The sequence below is a fragment of the Ambystoma mexicanum genome, chromosome 6q, assembly GCF_040938575.1.
Source record: "Ambystoma mexicanum isolate Mex_15411 chromosome 6q, UKY_AmexF1_1, whole genome shotgun sequence".
Classification (NCBI taxonomy): Eukaryota; Metazoa; Chordata; class Amphibia; order Caudata; family Ambystomatidae; genus Ambystoma; species Ambystoma mexicanum.
Window position 1 is genome coordinate 1,308,094,234 of NC_090937.1, and position 19,800 is coordinate 1,308,114,033.

The 19,800-nt window shown below is 44.1% G+C and overlaps 1 protein-coding gene across 2 annotated transcripts in view; it reads left to right on the top strand.

Moving 5' to 3' along the window:
- Positions 1-19,800, top strand: part of TAPT1 (transmembrane anterior posterior transformation 1) — a 596,742-nt gene that overhangs the window by 124,119 nt on the left and 452,823 nt on the right. For both annotated transcript variants that reach the window (XM_069631915.1, XM_069631916.1), the window contains exon 4: positions 14,657-14,819. In XM_069631915.1, the coding sequence (XP_069488016.1) occupies positions 14,657-14,819 (163 nt within the window). The remainder of the gene's footprint in view (positions 1-14,656; positions 14,820-19,800) is intronic.

Consider the following 19,800-nt stretch of genomic DNA (forward strand, 5'->3'; position numbering starts at 1 on the left):
CCTTTAACTGCCAAACATCTGGAAATCCTTACCAGCTGTGATCTCTCAATCGCATACATAAGAGAATTAACTAGAAAATAACACTTCCAATCCCCTGCGAGGCTTCTTCATTCCTGGACTTGTTCTTTTGAGAGCACCGTCCCTGGGTAATTCTCAGGTGCTTGTTATCTTTGCAGACATTCTTCCAGGGCAATGCACAGCTGGTCTGTCCCTTTTCTACGATTCAGCATTAGAGGGAGGGCAGGAGGGAGAACATGAGGGAGAGGGTACAAGCAGAGGCAACGAGAGGGAACCGGAGGGATAGAGGAGGAGGAAGGGTAAAGACGGGCGGAGTAGTAGTAGAAGGGAGTATAGAGAGAGAGAAGGTGGGGTGAGGGAAATAAGGCAAAGAGAAACTGAGAGAGAGGGGTAAGGAGAAGGGCAGAGAGTAGAAGGGGAACAGTAAGAGTGAGCGGACGAGAATGGGTGAGAGGAGGAGTGGGTGTGTTAAGTGACAGACGCAATACCTAAATCGATCACATTTTGGGGCACCAGAGCTGGGGACGTCCAGGAGGGAGTGCGGTAGATAAAGGGCATGGCCCTCACCACAAGAGTAGTTTAGTTTAGATTAGATAGTAGGGATAGCTGATGTCTAGTTGAGATTGGGGGGGTGGTATGATGTGAGCACTCGGGAGGCCAAGGGAAGGGTCTGGGACACTCATTAGTTGAGCCTCCTTCATGTCCTACAATGATAAATTCCTTTAACGGTTTCCCTGAGTTTGTGGAAAATATCTGTGATTAGTAGTGTTATCCAGCTCATGGGAAGAGTCCGGGACACCCATTAGTTGAACCTCTTGCAGTCTTAAATAACAACTCTTGAACTGTTTCCCTGCATAAGGGAAATTATTTGAACTACTAACTTGAGGTAAACGCATTTTAATTCTTGCTGATCTCGAACCCTGACTTGATGATTCATCTCCACTAACTTGTGGTTTTTTATCATTTTTTAAATTGTAGATTTTACTCAATGAATGAATGGTTCAACTGCTATTCAGACGTCTTCTTCTTTTTTTTAATGGTGTTCTATTTGTAGTCACAAACTGTACATCCAGTTCAGCCACCACCCCTTCTGACTCACTGTGGCTAGCTTCTTTTTTTTTTTCTTTAAATATTTTTTTTACTGAAGTTCAAACAATTTGCTGCAGCGTTGTGTTTGAGACAATCATAGCCACCTCTTTATTGGACCATGATAGGCAAGTTGACAAACCATATACTCTATTTTCAATCATCGTCAAGGCTTGTTATTCAAATGCGTGTACAAGGCATGCAGTCTTTCAGCTCTCAATTAGATGTTTTACCAGCAAAGTTACATTCTGCTAATCTGAAAGGTTTGAGTTAGGACTTGGCTTTAATAACTAATGCATCTTTTTACGCAATCCATTGTTCTTCCCTTATGGAAAACATTGGCGCTCTATCCTAATAAACTAGACACTTTTTTCTCTTAAATCATGGAAGCAGCGATAGCTAAGCTCCGCCAGACTTATCTGGAGCAAAAAGGGCTTATCGTTAATGTCCAATCCAGTTTTTCACTCTTATAGGAAAACCGTTATAGACTTCAGGTAGAGGCTCTTGCATCTTGGAGATTGTGGTCACCCAGGTACTCTAATTTTCTTCGAGCTTAATTCTTTTTATTTTGTTTAAACTTTATTCAACTAGCAGACAGGCATATATTATGTAGTGCATTTTACTTTCAGTGGCTGGATCAAAAAGACAATCCAAATCATGAATTGAACACATTGTCACCAGGATTAGCATACAGAAAAACTTCGACCTAAGAGTCACTGGCTAATCTGGATACATATTAATGTGGCTCCTCCTCTTGCTCCGTGCGAGATAGGTAACTGCAGAGAGGGTTCCAAATGTCCTTCGGCCTGCATGCCACCAGAATCGTTGCTACATACTCCACTTCCCTCTCATTGGCATAAATTAATTCCGTAAGCCATTCCGATCATGCAGGAGCTGTTTTTGACTTCCAATAGTTCAGCATACATTTATTTGACGACTATACAGGCAACATTGAAGAATATGCGCACTGTTATTGATACCTTTCCAGTATCGCCCAGTAGGTATTTGGGAGGGGATCACACCAGGGGAATATCAACGATCTCTTAACATCTCTGCTACAGCCTGTCACAATTGTATTATCTATTCCCAGAACATGTGGAACAAGTCCGCCCTCGCCCTCCACCACTTTGCACATTCATCACTCGCACCAGGCTTGAACCTAGAAAGTGGAGGGGGGACGAGGGGTGTAGTACAACTGATTCAACATCTTAAATTGTATCGATCAAAACCTTGCCCTGGTAAGGAGACCATATTTTTATAAAGCCTAGAGACCAATCACCTGGCATGTCGCACTGCCACCCTCAGCCAGTAAAATTACAAAATCTTTATAGGGCTACTTTCCAATTTCGCAGTGAAATTTTCTAATGTGATGAACCTCCCTTCTGGGTACAGGTCCCCCTGGACCAACTGTGAAGCAGTGTCCCAAAACTCTCTCACAGCTGCATCACATGTAAGGTGGAATAATGGACGGTTCCACAGAGGATCTTTACGGCTATAGAGGGATGTCACTGCTAGCCTCCGGAACAGTCTCGACCACGCAGTCAGTGTTTTTCAAACGGGGTCGAACGTACAGGAGTCTACTTAGCAGCCACTGAAAATGACTGTTTTAAGGTCTGTGGGCACTGTGCTGTATTTTTATAGTGATGGGTGTACCCCACCAGAATCTGGAGAATACCAGTGGCTAGCGTACTGCACTTGCGCCACAATATAATATAATTCCGAATCTGGCACAGCCAGTCCCCTTCGCTATTAAGCTCTGCATGTTTCTCCCATCACATCCGGGCCACTCCTGACCCTGACCCCACACAAATTCTAACACCAGGGAGCGCAGCTTGGTCAAAAACATTCACCCTGGCCATATTGGGATGTTGCTGAAAAAATGCAGCAGGTTTCAGAACCACAATTTTCAATGGGGACACCCACCCGTACATCCCCATAATTTGTATCTGGTGGCAAGGAGGTGCAAATTGACCTGGTGCATGTCAATGTATAGTGAGTGTTGCATTCCAGATACCATTATACCCAGGTATTTAAACCGGAGCGTGACCCATTGTAACCCCATGAGATCATTAGGTGCCAGTGTCCCATCTGTGAGAGGGAACAACTCGACTTGGCACTATTGACTTTGTAACTCGAGTAGTGTGTAAACTTGCTTACCTCCTCCATCACAGGGCCGAGATTCTTCTCCGGGTCCCACATGTATAAAAGGGTATCCTCTGCATAGATCAAAATTACGTGGGGCTCCCCGGTAAAGGGATACCTCTGTGCCCATGCCTCAGTTGCACCATCATCGCGAGGGGTTTGATCGTGAGAGCAAACAAAGGGGATAAAGGGGCACCCCCGTCGTGTTACACAGCCTAATTTAAAGGCCTGAGACATTGTGTTGTTGGTACAAAACCTAGTAGCTGGTTCAGCATATAACAACTATACACAGATAATAAAGTAACTCCCAAACTGACAATGTCGCAGCACCCGGAATAGGAATTTCCAAGAAACTGAATCAAAAGCTTTTTCCCCATCTAATGATGCACCAACAGCCTCAGCCTGCAGGCTAATATGCAATATGATTCAACACCGCCTTTGTAAATTCAGTGCTGTGGATCTGTTGGGGATAAAGCCCAACTGATCGGGGTGTACCAGCAGTGACATAGGCGAGTAGTCTGGTCAGCAGTATTTTCGCAAACACCTTAGCGTCTTCATTAATCAGGGACAGGGGCCTGTATGAGGCCATCTCATGAGGCTGTCTGCCCGGTTGCAACAATACTGTGATAATCGTCTCTTCAGAGAGGGACAGAGGGAGCCAACCAAATTAGAACGATTCCTCCAATAGCGGCAACAGTCGCAGCATTTGAGTCTGCTTAAATTATTTGTAAAGTTCAATCCCCAACCCATCCTAGTCTTCCTTTACGCGAGCAGGAGCAAGCATGCCTCCTCGAACAGACGTGGGAAAACAATGCCCCCCAAATATTGCTCCAGATCTGCATCAGTGCACCTGTCGGCAGTAGTATATAAGGTTGTATAAATGTGCATAAACTCATCTGCGGTCAATACCTCCCCTGTATGCCCCATAGCCCAGAAAAAGGTTTTGCCTAATCTTGCCCCTCACCGCTGTTGGGTAAGAATTTCACATTTGTCACTAATCTTCCTGGCCTGTGCCAACCCCTTTTTGCTTGGACCTGATTACTATTTTACCATGTCCCTAGGTGAGTGGGAATTATTTTCCCCTTTCACCTACTACTCTTTCTTTTAATCGTTTTATGACCTTGTTATGGCTCTCCATTGTATTTGGTTGGCGGTATAGTTTCCTATAACTTTTGGCCTTATGCTGGGTTGCCCCTTTGGGCTCTTCTGTTAATTTCTCTTACATTTACTTGGATGAACTACTGTTCCCAAGCAGTAAAGAGGGATTTTCATCCCCTTTACATTTTGTATAAGTGAGCCAGCACACCCCACCTTATGTCTGGTGCTGGGGGGCATACAACAGATCCTGCTTCTTACTTATCTGGTATCATTGCAAGTTTACTTAAATGGCTGGTGGCAGAGGTTTTACCTTAGTGACTTTTTAGTCTTCTTTCTCGCAGGCTGTTAAATCAGCCACGGTGATGCACAGAAGGCCCACCATGGTGCTTAAAATGGTGGGCTCCTTCTTTTTTCACCATTTCTTGTTTGCTTGTAGTTTCGGAGGTCTTCCTCTACGATTCTAGGCTGGAACAATCTCTGTGGGTGTTTCATCTTTTGCGGGAATCCTTGTTGTTCCATGCCCATGCTCCAGAGTGTCGTGAGAAGGCAGGAAGCTGGGCAGGAGTCCAGAAATCTGCACCTCTTTGCCTTTCACCTTTGTTGAAAGGAGTGCAGTCTCAATTGGGGGGGGGGGTTGGATGGCTGTCCTGATTGGGCAGCCAGACCGGCCCTTCCCTTAAACTACAGGGTTAGAATGCAGAAGTTGTGCTGTAGTTCCTGATAAATACTCCGGACCTGGAAGCTGCTGACAAGTCGACCACAAGTTAAAACCGAAGAGGAAGGTGAAGAAAAGACGGCTTTAGCGATTTCCAAAGACTGGAGAGCCTTCTCTGTAAAGGGAGCCTGCTGTAACACTTCCTACCAATTGACCTGGGGTTCCCGAATGGGACGACTCCTACCCAAAGGATGAGATTAGTGGATCTCATCAAGACCTGCATTTTGATGCATCCCACGACTTGCTGCAACCTTTCTGGGCTGGAGTACCCAAATGACCTGGGACCTCAAGCAATTGTGCGGTTCATGGGATTCTGGAGTCCGAATCGATCCAAAACTTTGGTGGTCTCCTTCGGGCTCTCCGAGACACAATTCGAATTTTAAAGTCCCCTCCCCAGATTGCAGGACCGAGAGAGTGAAGAGAATCTGATCGGCGATAATCGTTCTTCATCTGGCTGCTGTAAAAAGGTGCCAAATCCACACAGCTGCGAGAATCCATCCATTGCTGGAAGCCTCCTCTGACTGCTGCTGCAAGTTCACTTCCAGTGTTAGTTCTTTTGTCTGCAGACCAAGAATCCAGGGACAGGGTCCTGTGCTGCTGCAATCCGAAGGCATCCACTCCAAAGCTCTTCTTTCCTCCTAAGGTACTGTGTGGGCTTGAGTGTTACGTACCTTAAGTCTGGTGTGCATCCTGTGATACTGAGTGGGTGATTTGTGTGGTTGGGAGTTTGCCCATACCACATGCCCAGGCCTATTGCTGGAACACATATAGGGAGACCTCTGTGAAGCCCCTGAACGGTTTAACTCTGAAAGTGAATACTTACTTGTTTTAAAAGGATAACCCATGGAACGTTGACTTTCCTGCAACTGAAACCTATCTCAACCTGCCTACAGCTGGCACCTAGACCACTATGGTCACTCTTCTGCCTATGAGAAAACTCATGCCATAGAATAGGGAAGGACTGGATAAGAAAAGGCTTCTGTCTTAAAGTATAGCAAGTGTAAAAGTACTTGCTTTCTGAAAGAACTAGTGTGGTAACTGTATCTGCCTTATCTATGACACTAATACTGGCAAACCTATGATTGAATATCTACTCCATCTGCCTACTTGCCTCGTGTAACTGGTTTCCACAAGTGCCCTGATTCCTGAGGGTTTGTGTGCACTATACAAATGCAATAAATACATAAAATAAATCTCTGTGAAAGAAGTTACAAAGTTCTCTTAAGTTATTCTTACCTTTTCAGTAACATTGTGCCCTTTAATAAGTATATAAGTTTAAATGCTGTTTCTGCCCCCCCACATCTGAAAAGTAGTGTTGGTACTTTGTATCATTGCTTTACTGAATGAGTGTAAAAACGTACCAATACTCCATTAGGTGCAAACCTCTTATGCAGTTGGCACAGTGTGTCTGTCTCCTGCAGCATAGCAATCATGCAATGGTGTGGTTCAAGATATGCCAACATCTTCCTGGCTTTGGTAGGATTATTAAGGCCATGGACATTCCATGTAATTAAAGTAATAGAATCATGCATTCATAAAGGTGGAGCATAGATGCTGGCAGTCTTCCTAACCCAACTTCCAGCCTGATCCTGGCCAATTTCAACTTTTCATTAAACATGTCTACAGAACTTTCCAACTTAACACCCACTTCCACACCATCCACCCGAACATAAAATTAGACCTCCCCATCCGTCATTGTTAGTGTTTGCATCCGCTCGAAATCCAACCCCAATATTCAAAACCTCAATTTTCACACCACCCCTTTCCCACTCTTCTTGCCTTGTCTCAAGAGGATGACTCTGGGGCAACGCGCTGGTCTCGGACGCAAGACAATGTAGAGCAATACAGGTTTGATCCCTGGGTAGGGGCTTAGAAACTTGGGTATTAAGCATGTTACAAATAACCAATTACAATTGCACCCTCACCCCCAACTCGATGTATACCCAAAGTGTCAGTGGAAACCTCCAAGGGTGCGGTGCGGTGCAAACAGCAACATTTCATGAAGTTCGACCATGTGCCCCGGCACAGCCTCACATGTAGCTTGTTGTGCCTTTAAGTAATTTCTCCATGGTCCAAGGATGTTGGGTCCCAATAGTCTATCAGCGGGCATGGACCCCGGCAGGTCCCGGTAAATTCCGGTACTCACGTGGGGGCAGCAGGATCGACGCTTCTATACATGTAATGGCTGCAGCTGGGTTCTCAAAGAAACGCGTCCTCCCTCATGTTGCATCCGAAATTTTGCAGGAAACATGAGGGCATATGGAATCTGCCCTGCTTGGAGCAGGTGCATCACCGGATCATAGGATCTGCGCATCACTTGGACCCCAGCTTACGTCAGGATTGATGCGACTATTGCTGGACTCAAATTGCAGGGTTTCCGTGCTCCCTAGACATAATGAGATCCCTATCCGTATAATTCAATAGTTTGGCGATGATGGTGCGTGGGGGGGGGCCCTGGTTTTGGGCAGGGACGCAATGGGTGTGTTCTACCAAATATTGTGCAGTGAACTGTTGCCCCAAACGGCTTTTTCAGTAGCTCCTCTATGAACAGTTCCATGACTCCTTTCACCACTTTTTGGGCACCCCAACGATCCATACATTCCCCTGGGAAAGTGACTCAAGATCGCATTTCACACGGATTGCAGCCAGTTCCGCCATCATACCCGATATTTCATGGTCCTGTCGTTCCACTCTACCAAGTCAGGTCTTGGCCTCCGTGATGCGACCGCTTTATGTGTCTAATTTAGTACGGAGAGAGCTACTATTGGCAATTATATCATCCAGCTTTACATATACTGATGCAAAACCATTTTGCGTGCCTATCATAAGTGGATCTGCTCGTGTGGCTTAATCCTTTTGCATCAATATTTCCAGAGTCCTCCAGCCTAAGGTTCCTCATTGGCATATTTGTAAAGGAATCCATAGGCCCCCGCTCCTTTCGCAATGTCCCCTACTGATTGTCAAAAATTGCTCTCAAATCTCAGTATGCCCTGTGCCAGCCAGGCCACATGTCGCTGCTGTATCAGCCGACACTGATTCACCCACCAATATCCAGGGCAATCCCTGCCAGGTATGAGAACCAATATTGTACCAATTTTGTGTAGGGTGCTTCACTCCAGGTTCCCTGCTGTGCTTCCCTTGTCCTCTGATCCTGCACCCACAGATCAGAATATCCAAGCAACGGGTTACTCTGACATGAGGATATTCTGGTTGGCATCTCAGATCAAGCCCAAGGCTAGCAGGATTAATGCCTCTGCACTATGGTGCCCCAGCTCGTTATCCTAAGGGGCCACTGAAGCAGAACAGCAGAAGACCGTGCAGAACACTCTCTCCTACACAGCTGGTATGCCGGATTTGCAGTGAGTGCCGATAGATTGCAGTCCTTCCCCATGCAGGCCTCTCAGCGCAGCGGACTCCAGTATCAGCTCGCCAAGGTGCTCGGATGCAGTCTCTGGGTCTGGCCACTCGTCCTCACAGCCGCTCACAACTGTCCCCACTGAACTCCCCGAGTCCAGATGCAAACGGAGCTCAGTCACATTGCGCTGCACACCTTCCGCCGCCTTTGTGCACCGCTCAACTGCTCAGATCCAGCACAATGAAGGATATTTAGCTTCTCAGGATTTTGCAGAGGCTGGAGCTAACGCTCAGTCCGCCATCTTCGTTGCTGCTCGCAAGCGCCCCATTCTTAGATCTTTCTGCTGCCATGGATAAAAGTGTGACTTAACTTTTTAAAATCTGTTAGTAAGCAAATATTTGCATCTAATTCCAACTTTGATAATATGTCAATTTCGTGGCTTTGAAATCTCCATTTTGTAACTCACTAACAGGATTTGGTGTAGAGGTATCTGGAGATTTAAATGGCTTTTAATTAAAACAGATTTTCAATTTGATTTCTAGTAAAGCTAAGTAATTCTATGTAACTCACAGTTTAATGTGGGGTAAGTAGTGCAAACGAAAGTCCTTTAACAAAGACTTGTAGTTTTATGTCTAAGATTCTATGAGAAAAATGAATGATTATGCTGTTATCTATCATTTGTTTTGCATTGATTAAAGCTGTGGTCTTGTATTAATGCCATGATCAGTATTAGTCTGTCCTAGACCCTTTTCCTTGCTTTCCTCTTACGCTGTAATCATTTTTTTTATCTTCAGTTCTTTAAACAAGACGTGTTTTGCTTGCCCATTCGATATCTGCAGATGTCATACTCTTTGCAAGAATATAGCTTTGTTTTAGGCATGAAGTGGGCCCTTGACCCCACTGTCGGTATGTCTGCATCAAAGTTAATTGGGGTTGCATTAGTAGCGCTCTCCTTTCAAATAGTTCCTTGTTGAAACTCGTATCTAGATTGGAAAGTGTAAACACTCTCCTCAGTCTTTCTCATCTGATTTAACCTGTGTGATGTTGTCACCTTGAAGTTGTTTATGTATGCCATTCAAGGTGTTGTTTTTTTCTATTTTGTACCTCCAGGTGCTTCTTTCTTCGTATGTCCTGGATCTATTTGCTGTTCAATTCTGGCATGTCATTTTGTACCATGTACTATTATTAAGATAGTTTGCGAGTTAAATGATCTACCCATCTTATTATGTCTTCATCATCCTCTTTTAAACTAGATAAAAGTCAACATTACAGAACTATCTAGACAATAGAATACCCAGGGGAATTAGAAAATGTAGACTAATATTCATCAATTTAGTTTTTTGAATACTTTTCTAGTTTAAACCATTTTTCTCCTAGGGTGACTGTTTGCTTAGTAAAGATACTGACTTTATAAGTGAGAGTGGATTTAGGGAGACTTGTTTGAAGATGAAACTCTGCAATAAATAGTCCCCTTGCTGACTCTTTACACACCTAATCAATTAAGTCGCTTTGCCGATCCTAAAGACCGACCTGTTGCATTCCAACACGCTTGTTTGCATGAAAAAGGTCTTCAAACTGATGGTATAAAACTTTGGAATGACCTACCTAGATCAGTCGGCTATCTACCCTTTCTATCTTTAAAAACACAATTAAATGCATGCTATATGTGTTACTGAGATTATCCTGTTGTTAGCCTGATGTATTGTTGTATAGACTGCCAGTTGTAAATCTTATTTTCTTGTTTTTTGTTGTCACTAATAAACTATACTTTGCACGGGTTCTGTATACAGACACTCTTATCACTTGTTGACAGTCAATGATCAGTGATCCGTGTTGAGTCGCTTGTGAAAATCAGTGGCCCTGTAGATCCCTGTTTCGAGTTGCTTATCATTTCATGTGCTTTGAACTTTGAAGTTAACTGTACTGCGAATGGGCATGGGTTTACATACCGCAGAGCAGACTAGGAGGTGAAAGTTGGCCTGCTACAGCATAATGGGACATTCTGTGCACTCTTCCCGCCTGTTGCCTAACCCTGGCGTGGTGCAGTGCATTGCGGTACAGATATCTCGGAAACTGTGCTTCCTAGGACCTTGAAACCATTTTGTTTCTGGACTGGGGAAGCTTAGAATTGGCTTTGTCCAGTCCTCCTACAACTACATTGATGGTTTGCCATTTCTTGGCAAACCGTCTCATGTGTGCAGGGGCTGAAATCTAGGGAAAGGGGTGGGGTGTCGACATGTAATGTAGCCAGTGATGTCCGGAGGGTCCTAGCCGGTAACTGCAAAATCTGGTGCAGATTGGTGGAATTATGAGCCACAAACACAGATTTTCCATTTCATATACATATGTAGATTGTTGCTCTGTTGAGTGTTGGGGGAGTTTTCCTAAAATCTACCAAGGGTGAGACTTTATAAAACTATCCCTTTTTAGTGTACAGGCACCAACTCTTACTATAAGGCTGTACCACCTGAAGGTTTGGTAGAATGGCGGAGAAGCCAGGCTTATTTTAGGAGGAGGATGTGAGTGGTAGGTAAGTACAGTGAACTCAGTAAATGCATAGGCCCAAAAACTCTTAAACACGTGTAGTTATATTAAAATAGACATACTTTATATACACAGGGCAAAGTTATATTCAGTTAAGTAAGTACTATTTAAACTAATCAACACCATAGAAAACATCAGCAATATTTCAGGTGAGTAAACCAATAGGAAGGAATTGGACCGTTCATGAACACTTTTCAATGGTAAGTAATATCACTTATTATAGTGACTCAAAAAATGTTCTGTTGTAGGAATAAAAAGGGTTATTCAGCGCCAGCAATAGCAATTCAGTACTTTCAAAGACTTGTAATACTTAAGACTTTAGCAGTCCATCCATAACTAGGTATGAGTTCGGCAAAGTCAGTTTGGAGGCACAGCAGCAGAAAAGGCAAAGTTCCAAAGGATTCTTCAATTACAAGTAGGATGCTTTTGAGGGTCGGAAAGATTTCAGAAACCTTCGGGAAAGACTCTCTATGGGAGCACAAGCATCAGGCCTGGGTGAACGGTATCGGTGAACACTGGAATCCGCACTCCAGCAACACAGTGTGACAAAATGACTTGAGTATTACGCAGACTCCCACAGTACCCGAGGAGTGATGAAGATGCAGCTGGATTCTTTCAGGGTGCAACAGCGACGTACCCACTCTCCTGTTCCTTGCTCGTGGTGACAAAAGGAGGGACTCTGGAAGGGACATAGCAGCAGCAGTCAAGAAAAAAGCCTCTTGGCAAAAGATTCTTTGTTCTCTCACGTCGGTCTGCAGTTTTAGTGCCTTTTCACAGACTCCAAGGATGAATGTTTACCGCCCGGTCAATATGCCTCTTCTTCGGTCCTGCACTCTGGTGAAGTGACTTTGAGGGGGATCTCATCTCTGGAGGTTCAACTAGAGCCAACCAAGCTTCTGAGTGGATTTGTTCACAGAAAGATGATGCACTTCAATATGGTTGTTGGTCCCCTGGCAATGGCGGTTTGTAGCCCAGGAAGGTCACAGCATTTCGGAGTGGGGGTAGGGGTGTGGGTAGCTCGTCTTGTAGGTCATATGGCTAATTGGTCCGACTTGAAAACTGGGTCAGGACAGCAATGGTCTCTTCACAATTGCTGGAATGGGCTGCTGGCCTCTCTGGCCGTCTTCTTTGGATCTTCTGTTCCAGTAATTGACTTAGTTTCTGCCTCGGAAACCTCACCTTTTCTCAGGATTCCACACTCCTTCTCCTCTGCAAACTCTCCCTGCAGTTTACAGAAAGGGGCAGGCGGCTGTCCAGTCAGGACAGCCAGCCCCCCGGTGGGAACTGGTTCCTTTCAGGCACACCAGAAGACAAAGAATGGCAGAGTTTTGGGATCCTCCCATGCTTCATGTCCTTGTAGACCCACTGGATCCTCGGCAGGCAACACAAGGGTTCCTGCCAAAGACAAAACTCAAATCAGGACCTCCCCGTGCCAGGATGGTAGAAGTACCAAGAAAGAACAACCATACAAGAAATGGCGAACAAAGAAAGAAGTCCCCATGTTGGACCAAAGTTGACCCTCCTGTGCATAGCCGCAGCTGTGAATACAGCCTGGTGGCAATGATGGCACTAAAATCTGTAGAGCATGTCCACTGCCACCAGCCAGCCGTACCTGTATGCTTGTTACTGTAACATAATTGCTACAGGAGCAGAGAGAAAGGGGATACTGAATAAACCCCTCAGTACTCCACATAAGGTGGTGTGCTGATCTCTCAAAAGGAAAAGCTAAGAAGGATAAAAAGTATCCCTCTAACCCTGAGCACAGTAGTTTTTAAGGAAAATGAAAGATATAAAATATAAAAGGGGTTATATAAGGGGTTCCAGTAACACTGCACATAGGTTGCTGTGCTACAAAATGTAATACAGATGCCGTTTAAAATGTATGGAGGAAAGCAGGACTCCATAATATAAAGTAAAAACCCAATGAATAGGGTTCCTACGGTCATTTATAACGCGCCTATACACAAGTGTTTCAAGACGTGACGAGGCAAGGGAGGTGGAACAGAGGGAAGACTAAGACAGCGATCTTACTAGGCCAGGTGATAATGAGATAAGTGCAGGTAAGGGAGGGGTGGGGGAAGTGCGAGGGGAAACGGGGAGGGGCAGTGCAGTACATTGGATAAACAATAAAATAAAAAAACAATAAATAAGAAGTGCGGCTAGCTGGTGGCATGTGCAAGGGTAAGTGCAGACATCAGGTGGCAAGTGCTGGTAGGGGGCTGTAGGGATACAGAAACAGCCCCTGAGTGAAGGGGGTTGCCAAGAAGGCAGTGCTGATGTGCAACTAGCAGGGAGGGGACCCGGGCCCGAGAACAGAGGGTAGCCAGGTGACCAGTGCAGTTTCAGTTTCAGACAGGAAATCAGCAGGGGAGAGGAAGAGAGGAGGCAGAAGCAAAGAGGAAGGTCTTGAGGTGCTTCCGGAACCGGAGATGATTCTCCTCAAGTTTCAGAGACACAGGGAGGCTGTTACAGAGGGAGGCCCCAGCCAAAGAAAGGGATCTATCACCAACTTGTTGCTTGGAGAAGCGACTGACCCTGAGGGAGTTGGAGACGTATGAGCGAAGAGCTCGAGAAGGAAGATATTTAGCAAGACATAGTTGAAGGTATTGAGGCCCCAGCCCCCAGAAGGCCTTGTGGGAATGGGGGGTTGGGGAACTCCCCTCACGCAGGAGAACAAGAAAAGGGTCCAGAAATCCAGCAAAAAGTGCTGGGGGATTGATTGATATTTTATTTCTATCGCGCTCGTACACAAGTGTTTCAGAGCGCGAGAAAATTGGGATTGGGCATAAAACATAAATCTCCCCAACATTGAGCGCTTTAAAGCTGCGTTTTGTGGCATTTTCACTTTATAAGTACCAATAAACAAACAAGCAAACATTCAATGGACAGCATAGTATCTTTGTCAAAGCAAATAAATGCAACCCTCCTATGTGTACGGGCAAATCTTTAGGACAGTAGAGCTGATTGTTGTGATTCAACTTTTACTTATCACAGAATGATTGCCATTGCCAAATTATGTCCCAAGCCAAAGAAAGGGGTTATTCATGTCATGAGGGAGATCAATTATCTAAAATGAAATGTACCACCCCTAATGCCCATTTTGAAGTGAGCACATTAGTTCCTTGTGGTATGAGCGGGGACCCGCTGGTTCTAGTATGCATAGGCACACCTGTCTCCTCTTGCTCCCCTGAAGTGGAACAAAAGTAGGTAGAGAGTTGATATTGTATATACAAGGTCCTGTAGGAGATAGCGTGCAGGAAGAATGCATAAAGACTCTTTGCACTGTGTTCAAGCTCTTGTCAGTTTGCTTGTTCTTCTGTGCTGCGCAATGGCACTGCTTTACATCTGGCACACCTTTCTGTGCACCCCTTTGGCTTCCACACAGATACCTATAGTGTTAAAGCTGTTTGGTGTCAGAGCTGCAATCGGGAGCACAATTCCCTACAGGGGAAAGTGTGACCTGGACAAGGAGCATAAATTGTGTGTTTTGTTTTCCCTAACATACTTTATTTTTCCAGCACTGTGCAGGGGTGTATGATTGATACAACTACTTGTTAGTGATACGTTTGTGAATATTTAGAATGTGCTAAATTACTGCCACTGGATGACCATATTCTGGAAAATCTGTTTTTATTGGTCAAATATGCTAATAAACATTAATTTTCTCTGTCCAACTCAAAACTTGTATTGTGTTTCAGTAACCGGCGCATTCTGCAACCAGCACAGGTGTGCGACATTATGAAAGGAGTCATATTGGTTATCTGCTATTTTATGATGCACTATGTCGACTACTCTATGATGTACCACCTCATAAGAGGACAGTCCGTGATCAAGCTATACATTATATACAACATGTTAGAGGTAAGTGGTATCCTTTAAATCTTCTCTTTGCTGACACTCTATGCCTTTTAATGATATCCTGCAATCTCCCACCCAAAGGGACAAAAGGTATTGGGAGTAATAGTGCCACATGTGAAGTGTGCCTCAAATGGAGACCGCACAAAGCATCTTCCCTTCAAAATCTGGTGATCCCAATAAGGTATGACATCGCCAAACTGGTTTGTATGGGGGCAAAGCGCGATGAAGAGATAAAATTACATTCTACAACGCACATGTTCGCATGGGCTGCAAACACCACAATCCAGATATTTGTCACATGCAAGGTAGATAATAGAAGAAGAGAGCCTTTTTCCACAGATGAGACAGATAGGTTCTGGTAGAAATGTGGCAGACGCTCTCACCCAGAAACGCCTTTTGAGACCAACAAAGGCAGTGAGGGAAACTTGAACATGAAGCCCTGTAAAGGGTAAAAGTGAACTTTTGTGCCAGGCCACAAACACAGTAACCATTAAATTGCCCAAAAAACAAAAGGCCTCTTCACCAGATGTTTGTGAGAAGTTTATTGAGCAACGGGTCTCTGCTAACAAGGGAGACTTTCAGCATGCTGCCTCTGCAGAGGTAGCCAGGTGAAAAACATTGGTCCTATCAGATTTACTAGCCAATTTGTAGTCCTGCAAATACATATCCAATCTTGACAACTGTGAATGAAAGGGGGCGGGAGATGGCGGCTGATGTTAGGTGATTATTTGGCATTGCCCTAAATCAACAGTATTTTATATTTTCTGTGCCGTGGCCCGAGCATGAATCATGGGGCAGTGCATCCCTGCAGGCATTACTAGAGATGTGACCTTGCAAGAGCCATGCAATATGCAATAGCGGGATGGACTGGCAGGAATCGTTAAGTCTATGTGGCTGTGATGTTATGCTCTGCCTGTTCAAGCATGCCCATTGATCCATGACAATTCACACTGTAGGCAAGGCACAGTGGTGGTGTTGATGCTAGCCACCCAACCAGAACCTGTTACGTATGATTGAGAGATCTGCTGCACGCAGAAATTCTGTCACATGGATAGGCCGATTGCAATTGTACAGACCTAGCATCATGTTGGCGAGCTTGGCCCCACCCAACCAGGTCAGACGATGATCTGTTCGGAATCAATCCTTTTGTTAATGTAACCAAATAAATGGATCGTGCTGTTTTTCTGTATGAACCTCATTGTGTAAAGACCTATAAAAACACTGAGATGTCTGTGCTCTGGAGGCCTCGCTTTTTGGACTGTGCCTAGTTTCCCCATCTGGTTTATTGGTGGGTTTCTGCATTTCGCACCTTATATTGGTCATGCCCTGGTAGGGTAAAGGAAGTTGCGGACTGCTCCCCTTACAGCCCCTTTTTGTTTGAAAAGATGGGTAAGAAACCTTATTGAAAATCTGTGAGGTTTTGAAAGATGGATGTTGATGAAGGTTGGTGTCTCTTTATGGGCCTCACAAAAACCCTTTTATTTAAATTTAATGTCTGCTTCTCAGATTTAGTGGAGAGAATGTGGAATAATCCAATTGGGAAAGGGATGAATTTATACATTTAACAAAGCAAGAGAAAATGAAAATAATACATTGGGGGGAGGGGCGATAAAGAGCAGAGTGCATAGCCAAACATCGAAGGGTGAGCATAGCGCGGTTTCCAAAAAGGGAACCTTAAATATGGTTATCCAACCAACGGAAGCGTGGATTTGCACTGTATAAAATGTCTAATGCACATTCTTTTTTCTTTAAAATAAATAAAAACAAGGGACTGGTAAATGGGAATGGGGGAGAAAAATCAAAAGCCGGTCTCTTTCTGGAAAGGGGTACTCTAGCACATTATATGTGCACCTACTATCAACTGAGTTCATGCAAATATCTTGGTAAATTGAGCTCCATAACACTATGGGAGCAGTCTCATCCCATGTAAAATGCACCTTTTTGAATTGTCCAGACTTTTAAATTTGCTAAGAATGGCCAGAGAAAAGACTAAACTGTACTGCTGGAGGAATGGGAAATATTTTTAAATTGGTTTAGTAAACTAAAAAATGTTTGGTGAACTGAGAATAGCCAATGAAACTGAAATAAACTGCAGTAAATGAAAAATGGAGAAAGCAAATAGGATCAGAGCAAGGAGGGAGTCTGGCCAACTTCAAACCCATCCACCCTTTACTGTAATCTCAGCGTGCGGTTGGAAATAAAACAGAAGGAAATTATTGAAGTGGTAGGTGCTTCAAACGCAAACTGCAATGCTACATTCGTGCCAGCAGTTCCAACCTATATCACAAGCAGTCCCATGATCGAACATTGGGTACACAGACACAGGCCTAATGTAGAACAGGGCATGACCCATTCGGACACAAAATGACTACCACAACTACCATAAGACCCTGGCACACATGTTGGTTCTGGGTGAAGTGCAACAAGTCTCCTTTATGGCAACTGCTGTGTTTGGACTGGACGTGTTGGTAATTTGGTAACATACATGTCCCATGGACTCACAGGATTTGATCTATGTTAAGACTTCCCGATTATTGGGTAAAACCAGAATTTTATTGCTAAACCATTATCCCATGCTACAAGCCCTTCTAGACTGATAATGCTTATTGAGGCTCCACACTTTTAACCCTTGCGAGTCGTTGGTCCAATTGGGATTTTGGTATGGGGACTAGAATTGGTGCAAGCTGGAGATAACTGGACATTGAAAATTACAGTGGTATGCCCTAGAATGAATTATTTAAAAATACATAATTGTATGTAAAATAAGGATAAGTCTTCTGCAGATTTAGATTGCTTGAAAATTGTGCTTACTCATCATTCTGTGAAACCCAGCCACTGAAATGGCTCAAAAAGGCATGAAAGCAACTTTGGTGTAAGGTTTGATGCCAAAGATTCAGCAACAGCTGAAGACCATTTGTGTGGGGTGGCAGATGAAGAACCTCACAACCTGTTGCTATAGCAAATCATTGTTTCTTTTCAAGAACAAAAGAAAGAGATGACTGAGTGAGTGCAAGTCAATGGCTTTTCAGTTGCAGAATCTAAGGGAGTGACAGATTAAAATCCAATGTGTATGTGAATGCAACTGTGAGAGATTGGAGGCCAGCAAACCTTTGCAGAGGTGGTTGTGGCAGAAGACTAGGTATAGGAACTGGTGGTTGCGCTACCCCCGATCCTCCACATACAAAGTGATTGCATATATATCTGATTTCTATCTGACAATTAATACTGCATGTTCGTGTTTTAAGCCAGAGGGAAATTGAAAATATGAATGCCCAAAGAGGACACTGCCTCTCGTTTCCGAATGTGAATGAACACAATTTTCAGCCCCAAGTAAAAGTTTTAGGATGGCCAAAAGAAATATGATGACTTCATCTGTACATTAATGCAGTAGATTAGGAAGATCCTTTTACTCAATGCAACATTGAAGGCAAGTGTGTCCATTTTAATGAACACTGGAGCTAAACACGTTCTGCAAGTATAACATTCTTATATCACTGTCAAAGCTGCTGGTATTTCTAATTATTCAGTGATTCATCCTGTTGGATCTTTTGTTTATTCAGTGTTCGATATTGCTACAGTGCATTCCCTGATGCAAAGCCTCTTAGTATACAATCCCACCCTGTAATCTTGGGACAAGAAACTGGGTGTATTTGGAGTTAAAACTGGAATTTATTGAAATGAAAGAAAACCGAAGCTGAGGACTATAATATATACACACAAAACACCGACAAAGTTATGGTGAGTTTAAAAAGGCATGAAAAAAAAACTTTTGAATGGATTGTGTCCTCCCACTTATTCCTCATCTTTGATAAATCCATTTACAGCTTGGTGGCCTCTGAAACCTTTTTCCACAGTAGAGGGCGCTGCTCGTCAATGTCCTTCGAGTCAGTGTATCAGCGCCAACGTCACCATAGGTTATAAATAGCCTTGCACGTCGTCCGTTCCTTAGTTCCATTATTTCCGTGCATCGTAAGACTCAGCGATGCAACGTTCGGTTCCTTCTTCGATGGAATCTTCGGTATTTAGTATTTATTTATAAAGCGCAGCCAGGCCCGGGGGCATAAGGGCGCATAAATTAGATCTGGTTACAGTTACAATTAACACATTCAACAAAGGTTACGTTACAGTTACAGATAGGTACAAACATAGTATTGCAAGTGCGTAGATATACATTAAATTACAGGTGTGTCAGCGAAAGTCAAGAGGTTAGGCTGTCATAGAGTCCAAATGATGAAGCCGGCACTTAATGTTGTGTTTGAACAGGTTGAATGAGGATTCTGCTCGCAAGGAAGCAGGGATAGTGTTCCATAACTTGGAAGCTTGTACAGGGAAGCTAGCTCCACCCGAGTTAAGAAGTTTGAATCTCGGTATGGTCATGGTGTTAGTTTGTGCTGCTCTGAGTGGTCTTAAGGAGGTGTGGGGTGTAAGTTGGTTCGTAAGGTATGCTGGCGCAAGGTTGGCCCTGGCTTTGTGTACAAGGGCCAGCGTTTTAATGGATATTCTGTGTTCGACAGGGAGCCAGCGTAGTTTACGTCTGGTCTCAGATATATGTGCCTTTTTGGGAATGTTGAGGGCAGCCCTGATGGCATTGTTTTGGACAACATGCAATTTGTTGATATTTTTGTGACTAGTGCCCAAGTAAAGAGCGTTACAGTAGTCTATTTTGGATAGGACTAATGCTCGGGCGAGAGTAATGCAATTGGGTGCGGAGATAAACGGTCTACATGCAGTGATCAGCTTGCAGGTGTATGCAGCTGATGATGCTACTGCATTGGTTTATTTGGAGAAGGATACGGTGGCATTGATGTAGATACCCAAGGGTTTTAGTGTTATTTGACACTGGGATAAGATTGCCATCAATGGTAAAGGCTTTGAATGAGGGTTTAAGATTTTTGTGTTTTGGCATGAGTGCCCAAGATGATCAACTCGGTTTTTTCGTCATTGAGACACAGTCCATGGTGTGCCATCCAAGCTTGTATTACAG